This window comes from Macaca nemestrina, chromosome 4 (assembly GCF_043159975.1).
Source record: "Macaca nemestrina isolate mMacNem1 chromosome 4, mMacNem.hap1, whole genome shotgun sequence".
Classification (NCBI taxonomy): Eukaryota; Metazoa; Chordata; class Mammalia; order Primates; family Cercopithecidae; genus Macaca; species Macaca nemestrina.
Genome location: NC_092128.1, coordinates 58,394,313 through 58,417,498, shown reverse-complemented (window position 1 = coordinate 58,417,498; position 23,186 = coordinate 58,394,313). Strand labels below are relative to the sequence as shown.

The 23,186-nt window shown below is 35.9% G+C and overlaps 1 protein-coding gene across 18 annotated transcripts in view; it reads left to right on the top strand.

The window, feature by feature from the left end:
* The window catches only part of LOC105475378 (membrane associated guanylate kinase, WW and PDZ domain containing 2), a 1,478,421-nt gene that overhangs the window by 438,384 nt on the left and 1,016,851 nt on the right, over positions 1 to 23,186 (top strand). For 17 of the 18 annotated variants that reach the window (XM_011730573.3, XM_011730572.3, XM_071093993.1 and 14 more), the window contains one exon: positions 11,234 to 11,350. In XM_011730573.3, the coding sequence (XP_011728875.2) occupies positions 11,234 to 11,350 (117 nt within the window). Of the gene's footprint in view, positions 1 to 9,964; positions 10,069 to 11,233; positions 11,351 to 23,186 lie in introns of those variants that run through there. The other variant, XM_071093996.1, reaches the window with a different exon arrangement.

Below are 23,186 nucleotides of genomic sequence, written 5' to 3'. Positions count from 1 at the left end.
ATTGATATGTGTGGATTTGATCCTGTCATCAGGTTGTTAGCTCATAATTATGCAGAGTTGTTTGTGTGGTTGCTTTATAGTGTCACTAGTCTATGTACTTAAATGTGCTTTTGTAGTGGTTGGTAACAGTCTGTCCTTTCCATATCTAGTACTCTCTTCAGGATCTCTCGTAAGGCAGGTCTGATACTAATGAATTCCCTCAGCATTTGCTTGTCTGAAAAGGATTTTATTTCTCCTTCACTTAGAAAGCTTAGTTAGACCAGATATGAAATTCGTGGTTGAAAATTATTTTCTTTAAGAATGATGAATGCCCCAAATCTCTTTTGCTTGTAGGGTTTCTGATGACAGGACTACTATTAGTCTGATGGGGTTCCCTTTGTAGGTTAGCTGACCCTTCTTTCTAGCTGCCTTTAACATTTTTTCATTATGACCTTGGAGAATCTTGTGTAGTATTTTGCAGGGGTTCTCTAAATTTTCTGAATTTTAATGTTGACCTTTCTAGCAAAGTTGGGTAAATTTTCATGGACAATATTCTGAAATATGTTTTCCAAGTTGCTTGGTCTCTCACCCTGTCTCTCAGGCAGGCCAATGAGTCATGGACTGGGTCTCTTTCCAGAATCCTATCTTTCTCAAAGGTTTTATTTATTCTCCTTGCGGTTTTTTATTTTTCTTTTTCTTTGACTGAGTCATTTTGGAGAACCAGTCTTCAAGCTGTGAGATTGTTTTTCCTCAGCTTGGTCAATCCTGTTGTTAATAGTTGCGATTGCATTATGAAATTCTTCTACCATGTTTTTAAGCTCTATCAGATCAGTTTGTTCATATAATGGCCATTTTGTCTATCAGTTCCTGTATTGTTTTATTGTAAACCTTAGATTACTTGAATTGGGTTTTGACTTTCTCCTGTATGTTAGTAATCTTCATTCCTATCTATATTCTGAATTTTATTTCTATCATTTTAGCCATCTTAGCCTGGTTAGGAACTGTTGCTGGGAAACTAGTGGTGTCATTTGGAGGGAAGAAGCCACTTTGGGCTTTTGAGTTGCCAGAGTTCTTGTGCTGGTTCTTTCTCATCTTTGTGAGCTGATGTTGCTTCAGTCTTTGAAGTTGCTGACCTTTGGATTTCTTTTTCTTCTATCCTATTTGATGTCCTTGGGGAGTTGATTATGGCATAAGGTGGGTTCAGTTGACTGGTTTCATTTTTGAAGGATTTTAGGGGGCCAAGGCTCAACTCATAACTCCTGAACTGTGTGCTCTAACTCTAGGGGGCCAGTATGGACCCCAGCTTTATTCTGTAGCTCCTGGAGGTTAGGAACCTAACTCACTGGAGGGGCCTGAATTGTTTCCAGACAACTGGTTAGAACTCTCTGATGGGTGGTTCCAGCCTCAGCGCTTTGTAGGGCAGTGGCAGCAGGATTGGTCCTCATTTGTATATGCCAGCAGCAGCAGCAGTGCTGCAAGTTGCATGGCTGAGTATTGATGGGTACAAATGTGCTGACCTTTGTTGGGACACTTGCAGTGTTGGCAGGGCACCACTGTGTGGAGATGCACGGGGTCTCACCAGTGTCTGTGCATGCATTTGCATGGGGAAAAATGTTAGCACAGGCATGTGTCACTGGCAGGCATGGGACTGTGTGTCCTGTGTTCATGCATTAATGTAGATGGCAGCTGCTGCTGGGGTTGGGGGCAGATCAGTTGGTCTACTTTTGTAGTTTCGCACCAGTCGCAATATTGGCATGGGGTGGGGTGTGGGTGGATGTGGAGCTGACAGTCTCCGGTTTCCATGCTAGCCAATGCTCCAACAGCAATGGCAGCACTGTTGGGGGAGTGTTAGAGAGTTGGGGTTCACTTACACTGGCAGCTGTGTCACAGTATGGTGCACATGCATCTGGCAGGAAAGGAAGGCAAAGTCTACCCAAGCTTACATGCCTCAGCAAAGCAATGTGGGGGGGATGGTTGTGGACAAGTGCGTGCCAGCAAAGCAACTCAGGGGAGACTGTGGTAAGAGAAGGGCATAGGTGGACAGGTGCATGTCTGCAGGGACACTCTACTGGGGCACTCTACTGGAGCTGTCTACTGGTCAAGTACAGTCTATCAGTGCAGGAGCTATGATGCATGCCACCAGGATGCCACCACAACCTGGGCTTCTGAGGCTGTACTGGAATCAGGCCTAGCTGGGGTCACAGGAGAGGCCAGCAGACCAAAGGTGCTCCAGTTGGACTAGCCCAGCCTCGTCAGCAAGACCACCCTGCAATGTTCAGCTCTAACAGTTTTCTTAGGCCTTAAGTTTCCTATGGGTGCAAGGCAGCCCTGGAGGATGGGCATCGCTGGTAGTGCTCCACTCCAGATGCTCCCACACCAAACCCTCTGGGTTCCACACTGGCTAGAGTTCTGCCCGTACTACTTCTATAAACAGCTCTCTCTGCCAGTTCAGTTGTCCATGGGGGTCATGTAGTCTCCTGCTGGCAGAATTCCAGGGGCCCCTGGGGAGAATGGGTTGCTCCTTGCCTGCTCAACCCCCGCCCCTTTCACAGAAGTCATTGGGGGCTAGAAATAACTCCCTGTGCAGGGTTCCCTGCTTCCTGCCCATTTGACCCAGTATCTGTGTCTTCCCTCTCTCCATTTTCAATGGATCTTCCCTCTGAGGATTTGCTAGGAGTACGCCAGTCTTCCCAATGTCCTCATCTCTCATGGGGATGCTGTACATGTATAACAACAATGTGTTTCCAACATACCATACATTGTGCACTTCAGGTGCCTAACGAATGAAAAGATTTATAGGTGGGCCAAGGACGTAATTATAATATACATTTTTCTGCAGTAAAAACCATTCTGCATTCCAAAATAAACCTTTAGAACACATTCTCATTTGAAGTCAGTCTTGTAGCAGTTGGAATCATGAGCCTATAATTGTTATAACTTAATTAGTACTGATCCATCACAACTCAGACTATGGAGGCTATATTAGTCTGTTGTTTGGAATGAGATTTGCAAGGGAATTTCTTTGTGTAGTCATTGTAAAATTCAATCAAAAATAAAACTGGAGTTTCTTTTTTGTTGATTTGGGCAAGGTGTTCTGTGTCGTGATACTTTTAAGGATAAAGTCATTTGGAGTGAACCATGTATTGTACCAGATCATTGGAGAGTTTTTAAGTTTCAGCAGGTTAGAAAAAAATTAGAGGACTGACCTGGCTTTTAAGAATTTATTTAATTTTTCATTTTTATAGAGATGGGGTCTCATTATGTTGCCCAGGCTGACCTGGTAACTCCTGTCCTCAAATGATCCTCCTGCCTCAGCCTCCCAAAGTTCTGGGATTACAAGCATGAGCCACCATATGCCTGGCCTGACCTGGCTTTATAATTCTCAAAACACGAAATAATGTCAAATGTTTTTCAGTTGACTTGGGGATACAGCTTCCTAATTAAAAATGAAACAAGTTTAAATATTCATTGTTTAAATACCATTTACATGTTCACTTTTAGTTTTATGAATGAAGGTATTTCAAGCATACCAAAGTATGAGCATGTTCTTTTGCTTTTTTATCAATGTGGATGCATTCTTAAATTGGACTTATCAAGAACAAAAACAATTGTGAATTTTTATCATTACATTTTAAAATTTATATACTGAAACTTGGAGTAAAGTTAGAGGCAATAAACTGAGACCCTAAGAAGGAAAAATTTTGCCTGCTAAATTATGTAGATATTTTGGACAATAGCGGTTTTTTTTCACTTTAATAATCTTAGTAAATTTTTTTGTAGAAGCCTTATACCTATGAGGTTTATGAACCTTCAATAATTTTAAATTCATTCATAGCTATCCTAATAGATTGCTTTTCACTTTTAACTTTGAGTGGTGCATCTCTGGTTTTGAAAAAATGGATTGAATTTAGGTTAGATTATTATGTCCCTTTTTTCCATATATATTTTTCCTTTCATTATGCCGAATTTGTTGTGACTTCCTGCTTTGCATAAAGAACATCTAATTTGTAAGAGTTAGATAATCAAAGAAACTAACAGGATATACCCTGTTATTAGACTGAATTAGCCATCTTGGTACATTATTAAAAATTTTGATACACTTGAGATTGTTTCAACTTTGGGCTCATCGTTCATATTTTCAGACGATAAAATTTCAGGTACCTACTATGATGCCTGGCATATACTGAGAACTCATTTTCTTTTCTCAATGGGAAGAAATATCATTAACTATAGGAACAACTCTAACATTTAGTTTGAGACCAAGGCTAACAATGAAAAATGAAACTCAATAATAATATTCCATCTGTATAATAGTAGGGGAAAGGAAATAATAAAAAAGCTATTTTCAATAGAGCTGGAGAATATATAAACCATTTACATTTATCTCTGTCATTTTCTCTGAAATAGCAATTATTCTCTCCAGTTTTACATCTTCTAATGACCTGCAAATGTTTAATATATTTTGCTGTCTTTCTTACTATTCCATTTCTTATACAAAATATGCAATACCATGAAGATTTTGAAGAAACAGCACAGATACTAAAGCATGATTTAAAAGATTGTCTATACTCTCTAATATTATGAATAAAATATTGAAGGGATAGAAATTGTCATATAAGTAAGAATTTTCAGCTGTGGAAAAACTAACAAACCAGGGCATCTTCAATGAGTTTTATGGCTTTTGTATGTGTATTCCTATTTAAAATAGGCAAATTGGGAATTATTAGGGGAAGGAGAATTTTACTGCCTCATAATTTATAGGCTGTCTAGTCTAGATCAAATGCATGCAGTGATTTTGTGTAGTACTCTGGCCACTTGAAAATAAGATAGGCTTCTAGATCATCAGAAATCAAAGACACAATTTTCTACCTAAAAAGGGAATGGAGCCTGTTCTGGCAGGCTAGATTAGATATGTCTGTCACCTGTTTTGTGTCTGTGGCTCTTAGCAGAATCAATCAACTTTCTTGTGATTTATTTCTTCATTTTTGAGGTGAGCCAAGCAGAAACTATTTTTGAAAAAGGAACTTAACAACATAGCCCTATAATACTTTCCCGTCTATTCCTCAACTTATCCACCATCCAATAAATTAACATAAGGCACATTTGCAGTTACTCATGAAAATATCTTAAAGCATATGGATACATTTCCTTCTCTTCTAATTTCTCACAGACTGCTTTGCTTAGCTACGTTCCTACTTATTTGTTGAAGATAAGATCTGAAGTCAGTTGTCTACTGATGATGTAAGATTCCTGGATAATTGCACAACTAGAAAACAGTATCAAAAGGAGATTATTCATAGTTTTATTTCTTATGGAGTATAGCTAATTTGTAAACTATAAGGAAATAGTAAAATAATTTGGTTGTCTGGTTACCAAAAGAAATCCCAAATTAGAAGATGTTCCTAATAAATATTTTATAGGGAAACATAAAATTCAGACCTAGAGGAGATGTTATTTGGTCCTACACCCATTGTTATGGACTGAATGTTTGTCCAAAACTCATATGTTGAAATCTTAACCCCATGGTGATTATATTAGGAGGTGGGGGTATTTGGGAGGTAATTAAATTGTGAGGGTTGGACCCTCATGAATGGGATTGGTACCCTTATAAAAAGAAACATTATTTTCCTCTTGGCCATGTGTGGATACAATTAAAAGATGGCCATTTCCAAACCAGGAAGAGTACCCTTACCGGGCACCAGATATGTTGGTTTAATCTTGAACTTTCTGCCTCCAAAAATGTGAGAAACAAAGATTAGTTGTTGAAGCCACCTAATCTATGGTATTTTGTTATAGCAGCTTTAAGTGACTAAGTCACCCTCATTTTATAAATAAGAAAAAAATGAGATCCAGAAATGATTTGTGCAAGACCACTTAATGAATAAGTGTTGGGGTGGTAATTAACACTCGGTTTCCTGATTGAAAACCTAGTGTTCTTGCTACTACAGCATTTGTGATGTATTTATTTAGCATACATTTCATGGTCTTGTGTGTCAAAAAGACATTGCTTTAGACATGGGAGAAGTTATAAGAGGGGAGAAGATATAAAATGCATAGGAAACACTCTCTGCTGGGGAGCTTATAACATAATAGAAAATATAAAACAGGTCCACAAATTACTGTTTGGCCTGTTATAACGTGCAAAGTACTAAAGAGAAATGAGCAAGATACGGAAGTTCAGAGCAGAGAGAAGACTTCTGGCTCAAAGATCATAGGAAGGCCAACTACAGAATAATTTTAAGCCGAAGGTTGGATAGAAATTCCATGGATAATAGCAAAGGGAAGGCATTCTTATCCATAAAGTTTTATTAGTTGCAAACAACAAAAGGAAAGTTGGAGAAGCTGGCCAGAAAAATACAAGAACAGGATAATTCTGCATGTCCAAGAGGGAGAAATTATGGGTAATTTCTTCAGAGTGTCACTTTCAAGATGAATGCAGCTGCATTCGCATTCTTTGGACACTCTACTTCTATAGCCATTTCCTGGAAGAAACATTTTGATTGACTAAGTAAGAGCAGAGTAGCTCAGCACAAAGACCCACCACATGTACTGAATGATATAGTTACTCAATAAAAGAAAGAGAAAGAGAAAGAAAAGAGAAGAAAAGAAAAGAAAAGAAAAAGGTGCTTCTACCAAAAGAACGTGGTACAAGATAAAGAACAAAGTTGAATGCAAAAAGTAAAGCACAAACTAAAATTAAATATTCACCACAATATTTTGTGGAGTGTGATTGAAAAACAAACAAAATAAATAAGATGATTAGAACATTAGAGTAGCCTGCTTTGACTGAAGCACAGGATGAATAGATGACATCAAAATGAGCCAAACCCTGGTGGTCATCCCCACCTTTCCCCTCTCTACTCAACCCCTACTATCCCAGTTAGTGAACTGCTTTCTCCAGTTTATACTGATAAAAGTTTATAAGATACATGTTCATTTCAGAATCAGTAGACTCAAGGGGAGGGGAAGGTTGAGCTGATGGTCATGTCTGAGTGAGGGATGGCACTACTTTGCTAGATGGGACTGCTAGCAACCAGACCCCATGGCACAAACATTATAGACACTAGCATATTTCTCCCTCAAATTTTGAAAGAGCGGTATTTGCTACAAGGCTGGGGCTACCAAATTGCCTTAAGGAATACGCCAAGGAGATTATGTCCCTCCAATCCAAGCAGCATCTTTTTCCTTTGTTTCCTCAGTCTAGGTATTCAAGTAATAGAAATGACAAAGCAGTCAATTTCTACAGAGAGCACTCCTGAAAACGATGGAAACCTTAGAAATGCACACCAGTTTTGAATGTTGGCACTTGGTGTTTTCTCCTCAAATAGACCATAGATGTTGCTCCCTAGTGCTTCCCTCACTCCCCACCCCACCATTGTTTTAAACCCAGTACCATACTGCTTGTGTGAGCTTCACTTTCCTCATTTGCAATAGGAAGAGTTTGAACTGAGCTCTATTCTTAAGTTATATTTTGATGTTAAGTTCAAAAGTTTGATTGAGGTCATGTTGAGAAAGGACTTGACTGCTTTGTACTAAGAAGTTTGGTCTTCAGACTATACAGCATGAAAATTAGGTACATGTTTTTGGAATTGTAGGCTTCAAATCCCTTCCAGCTCTCTCATTTACTAAAACTGTCATTTGAGAAGGCATTTAATATTTATCTACAGTCTTATTTATTAAAATACAGGAAATAAAAACTTTTTCACGTAACTAAATAAAATTAAGTCAATAGCTATTCAAATATAATAGCAAGTAAGAGCCACTGATTTTTTTGAAGGAAAAAGTACAAATGGCTAAAGAATGCAACGAGACATTAATGCTGACAGTGCTCTCCTCAACAAAACGATTGATGTGTGCATCCTGTGAACTACCAAATCTAGGAATCATTAACAAATGATAGAGGAGAAACTCTACAAACACTGAAAGTAAAATAAAAAAATTATAACTATGGAAAATAAGATAGCAAATTACTTATTTATTTTAACAATAAACACTTATTGCATACTTTTTGGAACTCCGTATTTTTTAGCTTGCTTTAAAAGGCTGACTTATAAATCTGAAATCAGATCATCTTGAGACTCAGACTCTACTTTTTCAGGACATCATTGCCCAATGTCTGTTGTTTAATTCCTCTCTAATTGAAATTTCTAATTAAGGATAAATATGCCTTTATACCTATGTATGTGTATGTGTATACATTATATATGTATATACATATCACACAAACATATAACACATGTGTATACACACATACTGTACCTATACATACATGTGTTATACATCATATATACACACATACTGTGCATATACACACGTATTATACACGTGTATATATGTATATATATTCATACACAAAAATATATGTGTATATATACATATGTGTATATATACATATGTGTATAACATTTATATATGTGTGTATATATATGTGTGTTTTAGGATCATGTACAGTTGTTCAACTACATTAGTTTTAAAAGAATACTCAACCATAATAGTTTTTTTAATGAGTGTTTACTTTTTCTCTATATAATAAGAAATCTTAAGATAGTAGTTATTGACATTGTTTTTAGCTGTTTAGTAAAGCCCATTAGGGTTGCAGGCTGTTTCTAACCTCTACTCCAGTATCCTGAGCATGGTGAATTTTTCTGTGTGCTTGTCACTTCACTTCACGGTCAGAATATGGCTGCTACATCTCAGATATTATGTCCATTTCCTTCTGGGCTAGGTGTCAATGGCCAGAACATAGCTGCTAGAAACTGCAAAGGCAGTTAAGAAAGTGGAGAATGATTGCATGACTTTCCAGACCACTGTGATCCATGTCCTGAGGCTCAGCAGGTTTCTGCCCAAAACTAAATCAGAGCTCTTTTAAAAGGAAAGAATAATGGAAAGAATATTGGGTAGGCAACTAGTAGAATTTGCTGTAAGAATACTGGATTAATAAAATTGCCTCACTTGAAAGATGCTTATGATAAATTGTAAAGAATGATAAAGCATTTGGGAAATAGGAGGAAAGAGAAATCTTCTAAAACAAAGGGCATTGTATGTGAAATTTTGTTATAATTTATGACAACTCATTTTAATTAGTGAAGGAAATTTTATATTGATTCTTCAAAGTTTTGACAGGTCCTTCTATGAAAAAAAAGATACAGTCATTGAAATGAATAAATAGACTTTTTTGTTGTTTTCTTAGATAGTTAACTTTCAAGAAATGTAATTCAGTATATCTGTAGTAAAGCAAAAGAAAGGTTTAAACTGTTGATATATTTTTAGGGACAAGAATCATCCTGAACTACAAAATGCGAACTTATCCACATTACATTAGGTGACTGATTCTGGCTTACCTTAATAAAGAGACTACATCTGTTGTTCTATAGTTGGCATTTTCTTAGGATGCCAGAAAGCATCTCATAACTTGGTATATCTCACATATAGATTGAAAGAAAAGGAGAAGGAAGAGGGGGTGCATTTGCCAAAGGACCTGTAGCCTTAGAATCCGGCAGAAATGACAGCTGAGAACAGTCGCGGGCATAATGCTTACTCAGTAGGTGTAATAAATTAGCAAGGGTAAGCAAGTATTGCTGACTGGAAAAAAAAAATAAAGTAGAAAAAGAGAATTTCAGGATTTCTAAACTATTAGCTACTTCTGTGTGGTGCCAGCAAGTCCAAGATACGTGGAAACACAGGGCATTTGAGATGTAAATAATAAGTAATTGTTGCAATTGGGTAATGGCAGTTTCAAATGACTTTTATTTCTGACTGCTCTGCTTCTTTGGCTGAGAAATGGATTTGAATTTGGAAAATTATATGTTCAATCATTCCAGATGTAATATTTATATACACCCAACAAAAAATGTTTTCCTTTCATGTCATTTGATTTCCACTATCATATTTTATTGGGTGGTAAAATAGATTAAGAGACCATTTGCTCAAATATGAAAGAAACATCATCTGGAGGGTAAGAATTTTGACAGTTAATTCAGTTGAAAATGATATCTTGCAGTTAAAAATGGCATCTTATTGAGACTATACCTGCAGATTAGGAGGCAACTGAAATGATGGATTTTGAAAACTTTAGAAATGTTACAATATGTAAGTCTATTAGCTACTGTTTGTGTCAAAGCTCTTTGTTTTGCACATATGCACACATAATGCTAGCTTGTGTGATCATGGCAGGGCAAATAGATTTATGAATTCTAATTCTGAGATTCAAAAGGATTTGAAGAGAATATAATTTTATGATTATTGCAGATTTCCAGTTTCCTCTATCTTTAATTGTTTGTCTTGGCTCAATTGCCCTAGTATATTTGATTGAAATAATAAGAGTTTCAGGAATTCTTACTTATATTTTTAATGGTATTTTGATTTATAATTAATTCTTTCCAGTATGGAAATAGGAAAGGTTTTAAGATAAATCTTTTTAAGCTAACAAGTTATCTTTAAATATCAAGTTAGTTATCAAGTTAGTATTTGATAGATCTACATTATTGTTTTTTTAACTATAGCCCAGTTTATTTTTTATTAGATTTTAAGGGCAGTCTCAAAACTGTTTGTATTGAAAAAAGAAAAAAAAAAACCCTACCTTCTTTCAAACCTTGTGTCTTGTTAAAAACATTTGTACATATACTACAAAATAAATTACTTTTATTTATTGCATAAAGGGAGTAAAATCATTAATATTTGTGTAGAGTTTTCTTCTTTAACTTTTTATACCATGCTACTTAACTAAATCTAGAGCAACTTTCAATAACTTAAAAATCTTTTCATACTTTTAAGACATTATGCTAAGTAAAATAAGCCAGTCACAAAAGGCAAATATTATAGATTCTACTTATATGAGGTACCTAGAGTAGTCAAATTTATAGACAGAAAAGTGGTTTCCAGGAGTTGGGGTAGGGTGGAATGGGAAGCAATGAATAAATGAGTAAATAGTCTCTTCAGCCATGCAATGAGATATACTATAATATTTCAGTATGAGTCAGGAGTAACGTATCTTTTACCATGATATAGGCTTCATTCTAAATGAAGGATAAATTTAGGAATATATGCAAAGTATTGAACATAGACTTCCCAGGCAATTATTGTCTCAGTAAATGTTATCTCTATTATTATGGCAGTAAATATTTGAGAAGATCAAAAGAACACTTTGAAATAGTGCATCTTTTTAATGGGTTCCTGAGTATATTGATGACAGAATCAAATTACATGCTTAAAGTATTTTCCAACATGCCTTACCAAGAAACTTTTTTTATTTTAGGAGGAATTGTTGATAAAGACCTTCGTCACTACCTCAACTTACGATTTCAAAAGGGTTCTGTGGACCATGAGCTTCAGCAAATCATTCGTGACAACCTCTACCTCCGCACGGTGCCATGTGAGTACAACGGGCAGTATTAATATTTTGATGTTAAGAGATAAATGTTTAGCTATATATTCATTGATTAAAAGAAAGTGAAATTGCACTGATTTTTTTATAGTGGGCTTTTGGAACAGAAAACTTATTTGAGATGTGGCAATTTTAAGTGCAAACGCTTATAACTGCAGTAGTATGGTTTATGATGAAGTTGTAGCCAAAAGAGACTTGTGATGTTCAAGCTATAAAATCTAACTTACATTTCTGAAGTTAGTATTGAGAAATATTGATTCTAGTCCAGACTGTTGGTGATTCTGAATGAATTATGATGGAGATAGAACTCCACATTGGGAGACAGGAGAATGCAAATTTAATTTATTAGTTGAAACAGCTATTCTGTGAGTGGGATCTTCACAGTAACTCCCAACCTCATCTCTTGTTTGCCACAGGAGAGTCTCACAAGTAAAAAGAAAAGTGCACGTTGGAAAGTAAAGCTAAGTGTTATGCAAGTCTTAGAAAGCAATGATGCTTAGAAAGCATGTTGGGCTAAATTTCTTATATGATCCGCAAATGATCATTTCTGATTATCCTGCCAAAAGAGAGGAATTGGTAAAATGATAAAATTTTAGTGTCTGTTTCAGCTTACCTGAGAATCCTGTATTAACTTTAAGACAAACGAAGGACTTTTAAACTCAGGTTCTAGATCCTAGATTGGTATCAAAAATCCATTTTCTTCAAGACAGATTCCATGCATTTCAGACACTTTCCACTCTCTCTAGAAATTCTGGGCTGTGGATGTTGTGTGAGTTTCTTTTTTTTTAGTTCTGTTCTAAATAAACTCAAAGCTGTGGGTCCTGAAAGATAACATTAAATGAAGAAAAATTTGGCTAGTATAAGTGAAACAATAAGCAAAACAAACAAACAAAAATATTATCTAGGGTTGAACCACCAGAGCTAGGTAACTATAATTATCTGGAATAGATATTGGATAATTGTACTGAAATAATGAGCACACACAGAGATGTGAAGATGGAAAGGTTATCACCCAGTCCTATTGACTTACCCACCTTTTGGGAGAGGTGGACTTTTGCCCTCGTTAGCACTGAATATTCATCAAAATGACAATGCCAGGACACCATTATCAAGTCTTCCTAAATGAGAATACTTGATGATTGGCATTTCGTCAGTCAAAATGATACTCCTGTCAGTGTGTGTTAGTTAAGTGAATAGGCTTTTGGACTCTTGCTTTAAACCTGGAAGTTGAGAAAAGTGCATTCTTAAACTTGTAAGTTTGGCATTAGAGTGATGGACACAGGAAGATGGATTAAAGTAAGTGACTGAACTATTTATAAGGTAACGGGTGGACGCATTTTCAAAGCTGTGATGTTGTCAGTGCAGCAGTGTGAATTTATCTTTTGTGACATGAAAGAAAGGAGATCTGAAATACTGAATAAAGAATCCAGGCAGTTTATTATGTTTAAAAGCTGAGAAAAATAGATAAGAAGCTGACATTCAGGAATACATGTAGTCCTTGCTAAGGCGATGACATAAATAAGAAAGTCTTAATTAAATATGAAGATAATAGGAGTAAATTTTCTATTAGTTAATTAACTTCTTAAATAAAGCATCTCCTTTTAGAGTACTAGAGAAGACTATGAAGGAAAAGTAAATATAAGGGAAAATAGTTAGACTTACATAAGTAAACATAAAGAGCTTTAAGATGTAATTTCAGTACAAGGTTATAAATTTAATTAGAAATCCTTGGATAGCTCCTATAAAGGAGATGATTAGAAACTCAATTTGAATATCATGATGAAACAATTATTCTTTGAATTTTCAGCCATCTGTCCTAGTAGCCAATTCCAATAACATTATTGACTAATGATGTTTATAACTTGGCAAAAAATGAACAAAAAATACAGAGATTCTAACTTGTATTATAAAAATTGCTTTATACTGATTAATTGACCTGGATGATCCACCATGTTGACTCAGTATTTTATCTTTTTTTTTTTTTTTTTTGAGATGGAGTTTTGCTCTTATTACCCAGGCTGGAGAGGAAAGCCGCGATCTCGGCTCACTGCAACTTCTGCCTCCCCGGTTCAAGCGATTCTCCTGCCTCAGCCTCCTGAGTAGCTGGGATTACAGTCATGTGCCACCACGCTTGGCTAATTTTGTATTTTTAGTGGAGACGGGGTTTCTCCGTGTTGGTCAGACTGGTCTTGAGCTCCCGACCTCAGGTGATCCACCCGCTTTGGCCTCCAGAAGTGCTGGGATTACAGGTGTGAGCCACCATGCCCAGCCCAACTCAGTATAACTTAAATTTTTTTTTCTTCATGTATCTTTTTGAATTTCTAATGGATACATAATAACTTACATATTTATGGGGTACATATTTATTTTGTTACATGCATAGAATGTGTAATGATCAAGTCAAGGTATTTGAGGTATCCATCACTTTGAATATTTATCATTTCTGTGTGTTGGAAACAATTCTAGTTATTTCATCCAGCTTCTTTGAAATATACAATACATTGTTGTCAACCGTAGTCACTCTGCTGTCAAGCAATAGAACTTCTATCTTTTATCTAACTGTATATTTGTACCCGTTAACCTACCTGTCTTCATTCCCCATTCCTCACTCTCCCAACTCTCTATTATCTATCATTCTTCTATCTATCTCCATGGAATCAACGTTTTTAGCTCCAACATATGCATAAGAACATGTTATTTCTGTCTTTCTGGTCCTGGCTTGTTTCATTTAACATAATGATCTCCACTTCTGTCCATGTTGCTGCAAATGACAGGATTTTATTCTTTTTTATAGTCGAAGAGTATTCCATTGTCTACATATACCACATTTTATATATCCATTGGTCCCTTGATGGACACTTCAGTTGAGTCTTTGTCTTTGCTGTTGTAAATAGTGCTGCAATCAACATGTGAGTACAGGTATCTCTTTGATATACTGATCTCCTATATTTATTCCTTTGGAACAATACCCAGTAGTGGGATTACTGAACCATATGGTAATTCTATTTTAGTTTTTGAGAAATCTTCGTATGTTTTCCCTAGTGGCTGCACTAATTTACATTCCTACCAACGCTGTATAAGAGTGCCCTTTTCCTTGCATCCTCACCAGCATTTGTTATTTTTCGTCTTTTTAATAATAGACATTCTAACTGGAGTAAGATGATATCTCATCGTGGTTTTGATTTGCACGTCTTTGGGGATTAGGGATGTTAAAAATTTTTCATGTACCTTTTGACCATTTGTATGTCTTCTTTTGAGAAATGTCTGTTCATGTCATTTGCCCACTTTTTAATGGGATTATTTGATTTCTTAGTGTTGGTTTGTTTGGTCACTCAGTATATCCTTTAATGAAGTTTTCAAATACGTTCAGAAAGGATGCAGTAGAAGTATGTCCATGGTGTGAAAAATCCTGCCATTGTTAGAAACCTAAGTAAGTATCCAGCATATCTGTTGGTATTGAGTATGGAATCACATTTGTTATACATTTTCCTAGGTCAAAAAAAATTCTCATTTGTTTTCAGGAACCCAACAGCATAGAAGGAAAATGGACTACCAAAGACCATATCATTGCTCTTGTACATGCATGCATTAATAATACATTCACTTCTTATTTAATCTAGCATTGGTACCAGGAATAGGTCCTTGATAACTCCATTGAAACAAAATTGTAGTGACTTATAACTATATGGGGGGAAATAAATTTTTTTCACAAAACAAGACCTCACTGAGTAATTCTGCTTACAATCATACATTACTCTACCACCAACTACATCTGAAAGGAAAGGAGACACATCTTGGAGCTGGAATTTCTTGGTACCTGGTAAGAGAGAGTTCTAGAGCTAGGGCTCCAAAGACCATCCCTCCCACCACACACACACACACACACACACACACACACACACACACACACGCAATCTGTTGTGAACAAGTTGGTTCTTGCACTCTCCTTGGTGGGAAGCTTGTTTCCAGTTGCTGGCTGATTTCTGAGCTAAGCAGGGGAGGGAGCCACTAGGTCTCCACTGATCCTTAACTACAAATAAACAAATGGCCCATCAATCTGTTCCATACCCCATAAACGAGACCTGACTGTATTTAGCCTTGTATTTTGTTTCCCTGGAACCTTATCTCAGAGCTTGCCTAATTCTAAAACACACACACACACACACACACACGCACACACACTTTTCAACAAAAGTCACATCTCTTATAATGGAAGGAGATGGTCACAGAAATAGAATTGTTGGGCGTATATTGAGTTCTGTAACAAAACTACTATATATTGAGTCCTGTAACAAAACTTATATCTTAAGTCAATTGTGAAGTCTCTCAATGGAAATGTTTAGAGATTTTTTTTGTTTTCCTTATTGAAGCCTATAAACATTGAGTTTATTTTACAGTTTTGGGGGAATGTTCAAGTTCTAATTTTATCTCCCAGATATACTCTTCATAATTATTTCACTATCCTACTATCCTACTATTCTTTGGTGGCTGACTGATAATAAACTTATTTTATAACTACTAAAAAAGAAGAATTGTTGGGCACATAGTGAGTGAGAGCATGAGTATGCATGCATGTGTATGCTCATGTATGTGCACATACACAGGCTGAGATTGATTCTTCATTATTTCCATGGTAAGTTCCTAAGGAAAAGGTCCTTGGGAACTGGAGCCCAGAAGTTTGAGAACAGCCTGGGAAACCTCATCTCTACAAGACCCGTTAACAAAACCCTATCTCTACAAAAAAAAAAAAAAAAATTAATTAATTGACTGGGCATGCTGGCATGTACCTGCAGTAGTCCCAGCTACTTGGGAGGATCATTTGAGCTTGGGAATTTGAGGCTGCAATGAGCCATGATTGCACCACTCCATGTCAGCCTGGATGACAGAGTGAGACCCTGTCTCAAAAAAAAAAAAAGAAGAAGAAGAAGAAGAAGAAGAAGAAGAAGAAGAAGAAGAAGAAGAAGAAGAAGAAGAAGAAGAAGAAGAAGCAGCAGCAGCAGCAGCAGCAGCAGCAGCAGCAGCCTGTGAATGAATCTTTCTACTATTAGATTTCAGGCTATATAAGATTTTTAGATTTTTATGTAATTGAACTTCAGGAGAAGGGAGAAAATGACAATGAGACAAAACTGTTGTAGTCTAGAATGTGATAAAGACTAACCATGAAAAACATATATAGATAAAAGTCTTGAAAGAGTTTAGAACATCCATCATATGGGATTTCAATTACCCTGGTAGTATACAAAAGGCAATTCCAGAAGCAATAAGTTAGCAGCATTTATTTAGAGATGATTAGACAGGATTGTTTCATCACAGCATGCTAAATGTGCAAAGCTAAGGCAGCATGCATTGTCCCTTGGGTAATATTGGATTCAAAAGTATATGAGAGAAATTAGTGGAATTAATACAGAAGAATGTTGGATTAATTTACAAATGTTTAAAGAGCAAAAATGGAGTTTATTTTGGTTTTAATATGCTACTGACCATAATGATTGCATATATTTGACTCTTGAGTCTAATCAACCACAATTAAACTGATATGCTTCTTAAATATGAGGAAAAAATAATCACGGCTGTTTATTGGTAAAGTTCTGGTCCTTTCTAGCTTTGATATTTATTAGAGACACAAATTAATTTTTGAAGTAAGTAGAAGAACAGATATAAATTTTAGATACTATTTTTCATTATACCGAAGAATGTGGAGAAGGACTTCAATGACCAATTTTAGAAGTTTCAAAATGAAAAAGAAGGTGGTTAAAATTAACCCTTCTTTGTCATTTGGTGAGATAGTTTTATTGGGAAATATTTTAAATTTATTTGAAGCCAGAACAAATACCAGTGTATACCAAGTAGAAGACAAAACTCAATAAAACTAAACTCTAATTCTATTTTCTAAAAGGTGAATAAAGTGGCCAGGCACGGTGGCTCATGCCTGTAATCCCAGCACTTTGGGAGCCTGAGGCAGGAGGATCACGAGGTCAAGAGATCGAAATCATCCTGGCCAACATGGTGAAACCCCATCTCTACTAAAAACACAAAAATTAGATGAGCATGGTGGCATGCACTTGTAGTCCCAGCTACTTGGGAGGCTGAGACAGAAGAATCACTTGAACCTAGGAGGCAGAGGTTGCAGTGAGCTGAGATCGCCCTACTGTACACCAGCCTGGTGACAGAGCAAGATTCCATCTAAAAAAAGAGTGAATAAGGTGAAAAACATAGATTTAGAATATGAAAGAAATTAGTTTTGTGGAAGACCTTATTGAGTTACACTGAGTTACGTTGAGTTACACTGATTGTAACTCACAATAGTGTTTCTACATATTTAAGCCCTTTAAGTTAGTAAAACTAAGACACACTAAAAAGACGCATAATCAAGGGTAAAACTGTAAAGTTTCTAATATATCTTTAACATTTTTGATATTTATGCAAATTATGTTTCACAGAAAAGCAGACTCTTTAAAAATTATGAGAAACTGTCTCCTGTTAAGAATAGCAGTTACCAACACACCAAAAGATATAGCTATGCACGGAGTCAGCATCCCCTTTTGATAATTATATAAGCCCTAGAAGACTATGATCACAGAGGACTATTAGAGTGAGGCTGGTTGACCACATATCTAATAAAATGTCTGAAATTAGGGCAGAGCTTTCCAGTATATTTTCTGGGAAAAATAATTTTATTTCTCAAGCAAAAATTAGTACTACAAAGGTTGTAAAAATATCTGTTAACATCTAACAAGGCAATGTGTTTCTGTGGGTATGAATGAATCTAATTACTTGTGATTTTATTTATGAAGGTACATTTATTTCTAAACATGTTGTAAGAAAGGAGAGTGACATCAACCTGTGAATTAGATCACCAAAAAAGCAATCATCTTATTCCAATGGAAAGAAATTCCCTGAGTTAAAAATGACCAAAAATGATTTGTATTCAGAGTATCCTTAAGTAATAAAGCTTTGTGTGCTGGGATGTTAAGTTGAACTGTAGCTCCACATGCAGACATAAGAGTAGAAGCAATATATCCAATAGAATTTTAAAGCAAACTACAACTTTAGACTCACATATTGCAACAACTGTATATTGTACATATGTTTCTACATTAATCTCATTGCCTCAAATAAGAATCATCAATTTGGGAACTCTTTTTTGAAATTGCTTTTAGATTGTAAATCAGATACTTTTGTAATTATTTCAGAATGAAGCTTCCAGATTTTTGTTCTTTGAAAATGAATTTGATATTTATAAGGAGACTATATTTGGTGCTGTTAAGAATAAGGGTTATTAGAAAATAAATATGGTTATTTGCAGTGTGAATCAAAAAGAAAGAAAGTCTATAAACAAATGAAACTTAATTTCTTGGGAGATGTATAAACTGGCCTGGAAGACTAGGCCAAGGGAAAACTTCGAAAGCTTCTAAACAGTAGCATATACTTGAAAGTATTCTACTTGTTTACTCATCTTGATGTATGCTCTTGGCATAGTTATTAAATGTGTTATTACTTTACAGAAAGCTATGTTAGGTTTACCTTCTTTCCTTTCTTACTGAAAATGTTAAGATCCAGTTTCATGTCACATATGTGAAAGTATTATGGATTTATTTCTTCTTTCAATTGAACAAAATGAATGCATCTTTCCTGGTCACAGACTAACATTCATTGATTTGGTTGACAGAGTACTCTACAGGAGATAAATGGCTTCAAAATGTTGCTTAAGATGGAAAGTCAAGGAACATTAAAAGTGATTGTATTGATTTATCCATTTGACACCACAGGACACTAGTTTGAGAATAAAATAACGTATTTGGCACCAAAAAAAAAAAAAGGAATAAAAGGAATAAACACCAACAGTATATGATCTTACTGATCTTCCCAACCACATAAAATTACCTTTGCTCTGATTTGATTGGCTTTTCTACTGCTGTGACTCAATCTTTCTTTTGTTTTTTCCCTCTTAGTTTGTATTTCTCTTTCCTTTTATTCATAGGAGGGAGGCTGTCCATAGGAAATTGGTTTGTGGGCCATTGATCATAAACGCAGGTGAAATATACACCCTTGGACTTCAGTGGTCCTAGCAGCTGCGCAAGGAATAAATGGGGAGAGATTTCTGAAGCTATATTGTGTCTCTGGAAAAGCCAGTCATCAGTTTTGATGGAAAATAGCCCACCTTCCAGGGAACTCAGAATCTGTTCCCTGCAGGCTTCAAAATCATAGCCTTGCTGGATGTAAGAAAGTCAACATATGTTATTGTACAACACTGCACATTTTGATTAGAAAAAATTAGAATTCCATCAAATTTGGACCTACCCAAGTTTCCAGAGTCTTAGCTATTAGATGTTTACATTGCTGAAGGAAAGGAATAGGCAGATGGCAATGGATAATAGTGTTCTCGTGGGACTTTAAGACTGTAGTTTATAGTAGGGTGATCAATTTCTGATTTAAATGCACCTAGCCAAAAGAACAATGATGAAGGAATACTAATTAAAGTTACTGCTATTCTAATGTCCAGATCACTTGTCCAAGTTATTTACACATTGCAGTATAGCATTGCTAGAGTATGGTAAGAAGCAACTGCCCTTGGCTTTATCTACTTGTAACATGAAACTATGAAAAGAGCACTCATCCAAGAATTGGAAGCCATTGGTTCTAGACCAGGTTCTGCCACTAACTAATTATAGGGCCTTGGCAAAGGTATTAAACTTTAGGACTCCTGGGAGAGAGGGGGGAATAAAATGGACTCTAATGGTTCTTTCTGCTCTAAAATCCTGTGGTTTTCTGATTCTGCTGGCTTGCTTTTCTGTGTTCTATCATTATTCAACCCATCAAATTGGCTTAAATTATTCTGAGTGTGGAATATTCTTGATATTGAGCAGGTGTAAACAGCTTATGGAAACTGAAGATATATCAAATACAGCAGACACTTTAGGGAAAAAAAAAACATAAAGAGCTGGGTTTAAATTAAGTGCAGTTCTGGATAAAACCAGTCATGCGTGTGCTTTCAGATTTTTCTATGAATGTCAGGTTAAGGATGCCATCATAACTCTGATGTCCCTTGAAATCTGCCTTCACTATTCATGAAACTCTGAAATATGGTCCAGTGTTAGTAAACGGATGAGAAAATAAACACAATGAGAAATACAAAGCTTTTAAAATTGCTCTCCTCCTTTAGAAGATGTAATGAGTTCAGATGTGACATAAAGACTTCTGAAGCATGAGGTGTATTGTTATAAAAATGTTATTGTAATCTTTATGAAAAGATATTTAACATTGAATATAGTGTCTTCTAATGTTGAATTTTAATGAGTGTCACTTACACAAGTGAATGACTCTGGTTGGAGGCCCAAATAGGTATAGCTAATGGGAGGCTAAATCAATGCTTAGTGTGACCAAGGACTTTAGAGCACAGATGAAAAATTTAGGAGAGTCAACGGATTTTTCACACAGAGTAACTAAAAGGTAAGACTGACATGCTATCAACGGTTAATTCAGTTTTAAAAACTACACATAGATCCCGCTTTTTTTTTTTTTTTTTTTTCTTTTTTGAGATGGAGTTTCGCTCTTGTTGCCCAGGCTGGAGTGCAATGGCACGATTCTCGGCTCACTGCAATCTCCACCCTCTGGGTTCAAGCGATTCTTCTGCCTCAGCCTCCCAAATAGTTAGGATTACAGGCACCCGTCACCATACCCGGCTAATTTTTTGTATTTTTAGTAGATGGGGTTTCTCCATGTTGGTCAGGTTGGTCTTGAACTCCTGACCTCAAGTGATCCGCCGCCTTGGCCTCCCAAAGTGCTGGGATTACAGGCGTGAGCCACCGTGCCTAGCTGGATCCCACTTTTATTACACAAATCAGAAGTTTGGAATTGGATCAATTCTCAGTTTCCCAATTTCTATTCTAAGCTGTTATCTTTTCTACTTAAAGGCAGGAAAGTTGCTTTTTCTGCACGCAAAATCGGCAAATATCTGCACAATATCTCCATCCTAATGAAGACAATAGTTTCACTTGCTGCTCAACATGATCCACTTGTATGCATCAATAATAATTTTTTAACTTGTCCTCCAAAGATAAGGCTAATGTGGGGAGCTAATGTCAACCTATGTATATTTGTCCTTTTCCATTTTGAGTAGGAATTCTGATTCATCTTGTTATTTTTTAAACTCATCTTTATTTGTTACAACCTTTTTAGCAGACTATGACTCAGGCACTACATTTCAATTTACAGGCCTTGCTCTGAGTTACTTTTTGAATAGTTTTACACCACACCTAGCTAGACTTTTAATTTTGCTTTTGTAAACAATAATTTTTTTGGAAAACAAACCCTGTGGAGAGTTCCTCCCATTACTTCAGTTTAACATACTTATTTCCAAAGGACTGGTACCTGCAGCATTGGCAACTACAGGGAATTGAAAGTTTTAAAAGTCGATCTTAGAAGATGTAGAACATACTTTCCTTTTCGTAGTTTTATTTTTCTTCATTAACTTTTATTTTAAGTTCAGGGATACAAGTGCCGGTTTGTTACATAAGTAAACTTGTATCATGGGGATTTGTTGTACAGTTTATTTCATTCACCCAGTATCCATTAGTTATTTTTCCTGATCCTCTTTCTCCTCCCACCCTTCACCCTTAGAAAGGCCCCAGTGTGAGTTTTTCTTTTCTGTGTGTCCCTGTGTTCTCACCATTTAGTTCCCACTTATAAGTGAGAACATGTGGTATTTGGTTTTCTGTTCCTGTGTGAGCTTGCTATTTTCTTCTAAACATCAAGGTATATCTCAGAACACTTTAGTGACAAAAGATTTGGGAATCTGGCTTGATATCTCAATAGTTTAGACCACAAAGTTAGCATTAGGTGACATACATCTTACAACACACATTACCTCAACTCTTCTTATCTTTTAAATTTGTTGATACTGATCGAAAAAACTACAGATTGGTAAGAGATATGCATATTTATAGGAAACCTGAGATATTCTGAATTCAATTTATCTTATTGTTCCCAGAGGGAGAATGGTTGATGGGTCTCCAGCCAGGGCCGTTCCTAAGTATGAAACTTCCTGAACATCAACCAAAACAAGTATGTAAATAGCAGCCACCATTTTCTGAGCATTTCCTATATGCAAGAAATATTCTTCAGATATTATCTCATTGAATTCTCATAGTGTTCCTGTAAGGTGAGTGTTATTTCCCATGTTTGAAGACATGTGGGGAAATTGAGGCTCTGAGGTCTTTTAACCAGACTGACACCAGGCAGTAAGTCGGCAGAGAAAGAGGGAGTCTATCCCGTGTGGATCTGGCGTCCAGTTCACACTACATGAAAGCAGCTCTGTAACAGAAGCTCTGGAAAGTCAGAACCATAAGCATGCTTCCAAAGAGTTTCAGAGATGCTCCTGTGGTTAAAAAAAAAAAAGAAAAAGAAAAAAGAAAATCAGAAAAGCAATGAAGTCTACTAGCAACAAACACTGAATCAAAATTAAATAGATTAGACTATTACAATCTATTTCCAGTAATAGAAGATATATATGTTTTGTGAAGAAGATATGAACATATCTTCAATTGACCCACAATTGAAAAAACATATGGATAATTATCAGGGAAGTTTTTGAGTGAAGGTCTGTTCACTGACTAGCTTCAAGTCAGTTATTTTTATCTTAACATGAGCCTCTTCATTGGCCATTAATCAGGTTCCAGATTATCTTTTCCTTAGCACATCATTTCTAAAAATATTGGAATATAAAATATCTAATGGGAGAAAAAGAAATTTTTAATTGATAATTATATTATTTCAGTAATTAAAGCTATTACATTGATATAGGAAGAAAGATTAGATCTACAAA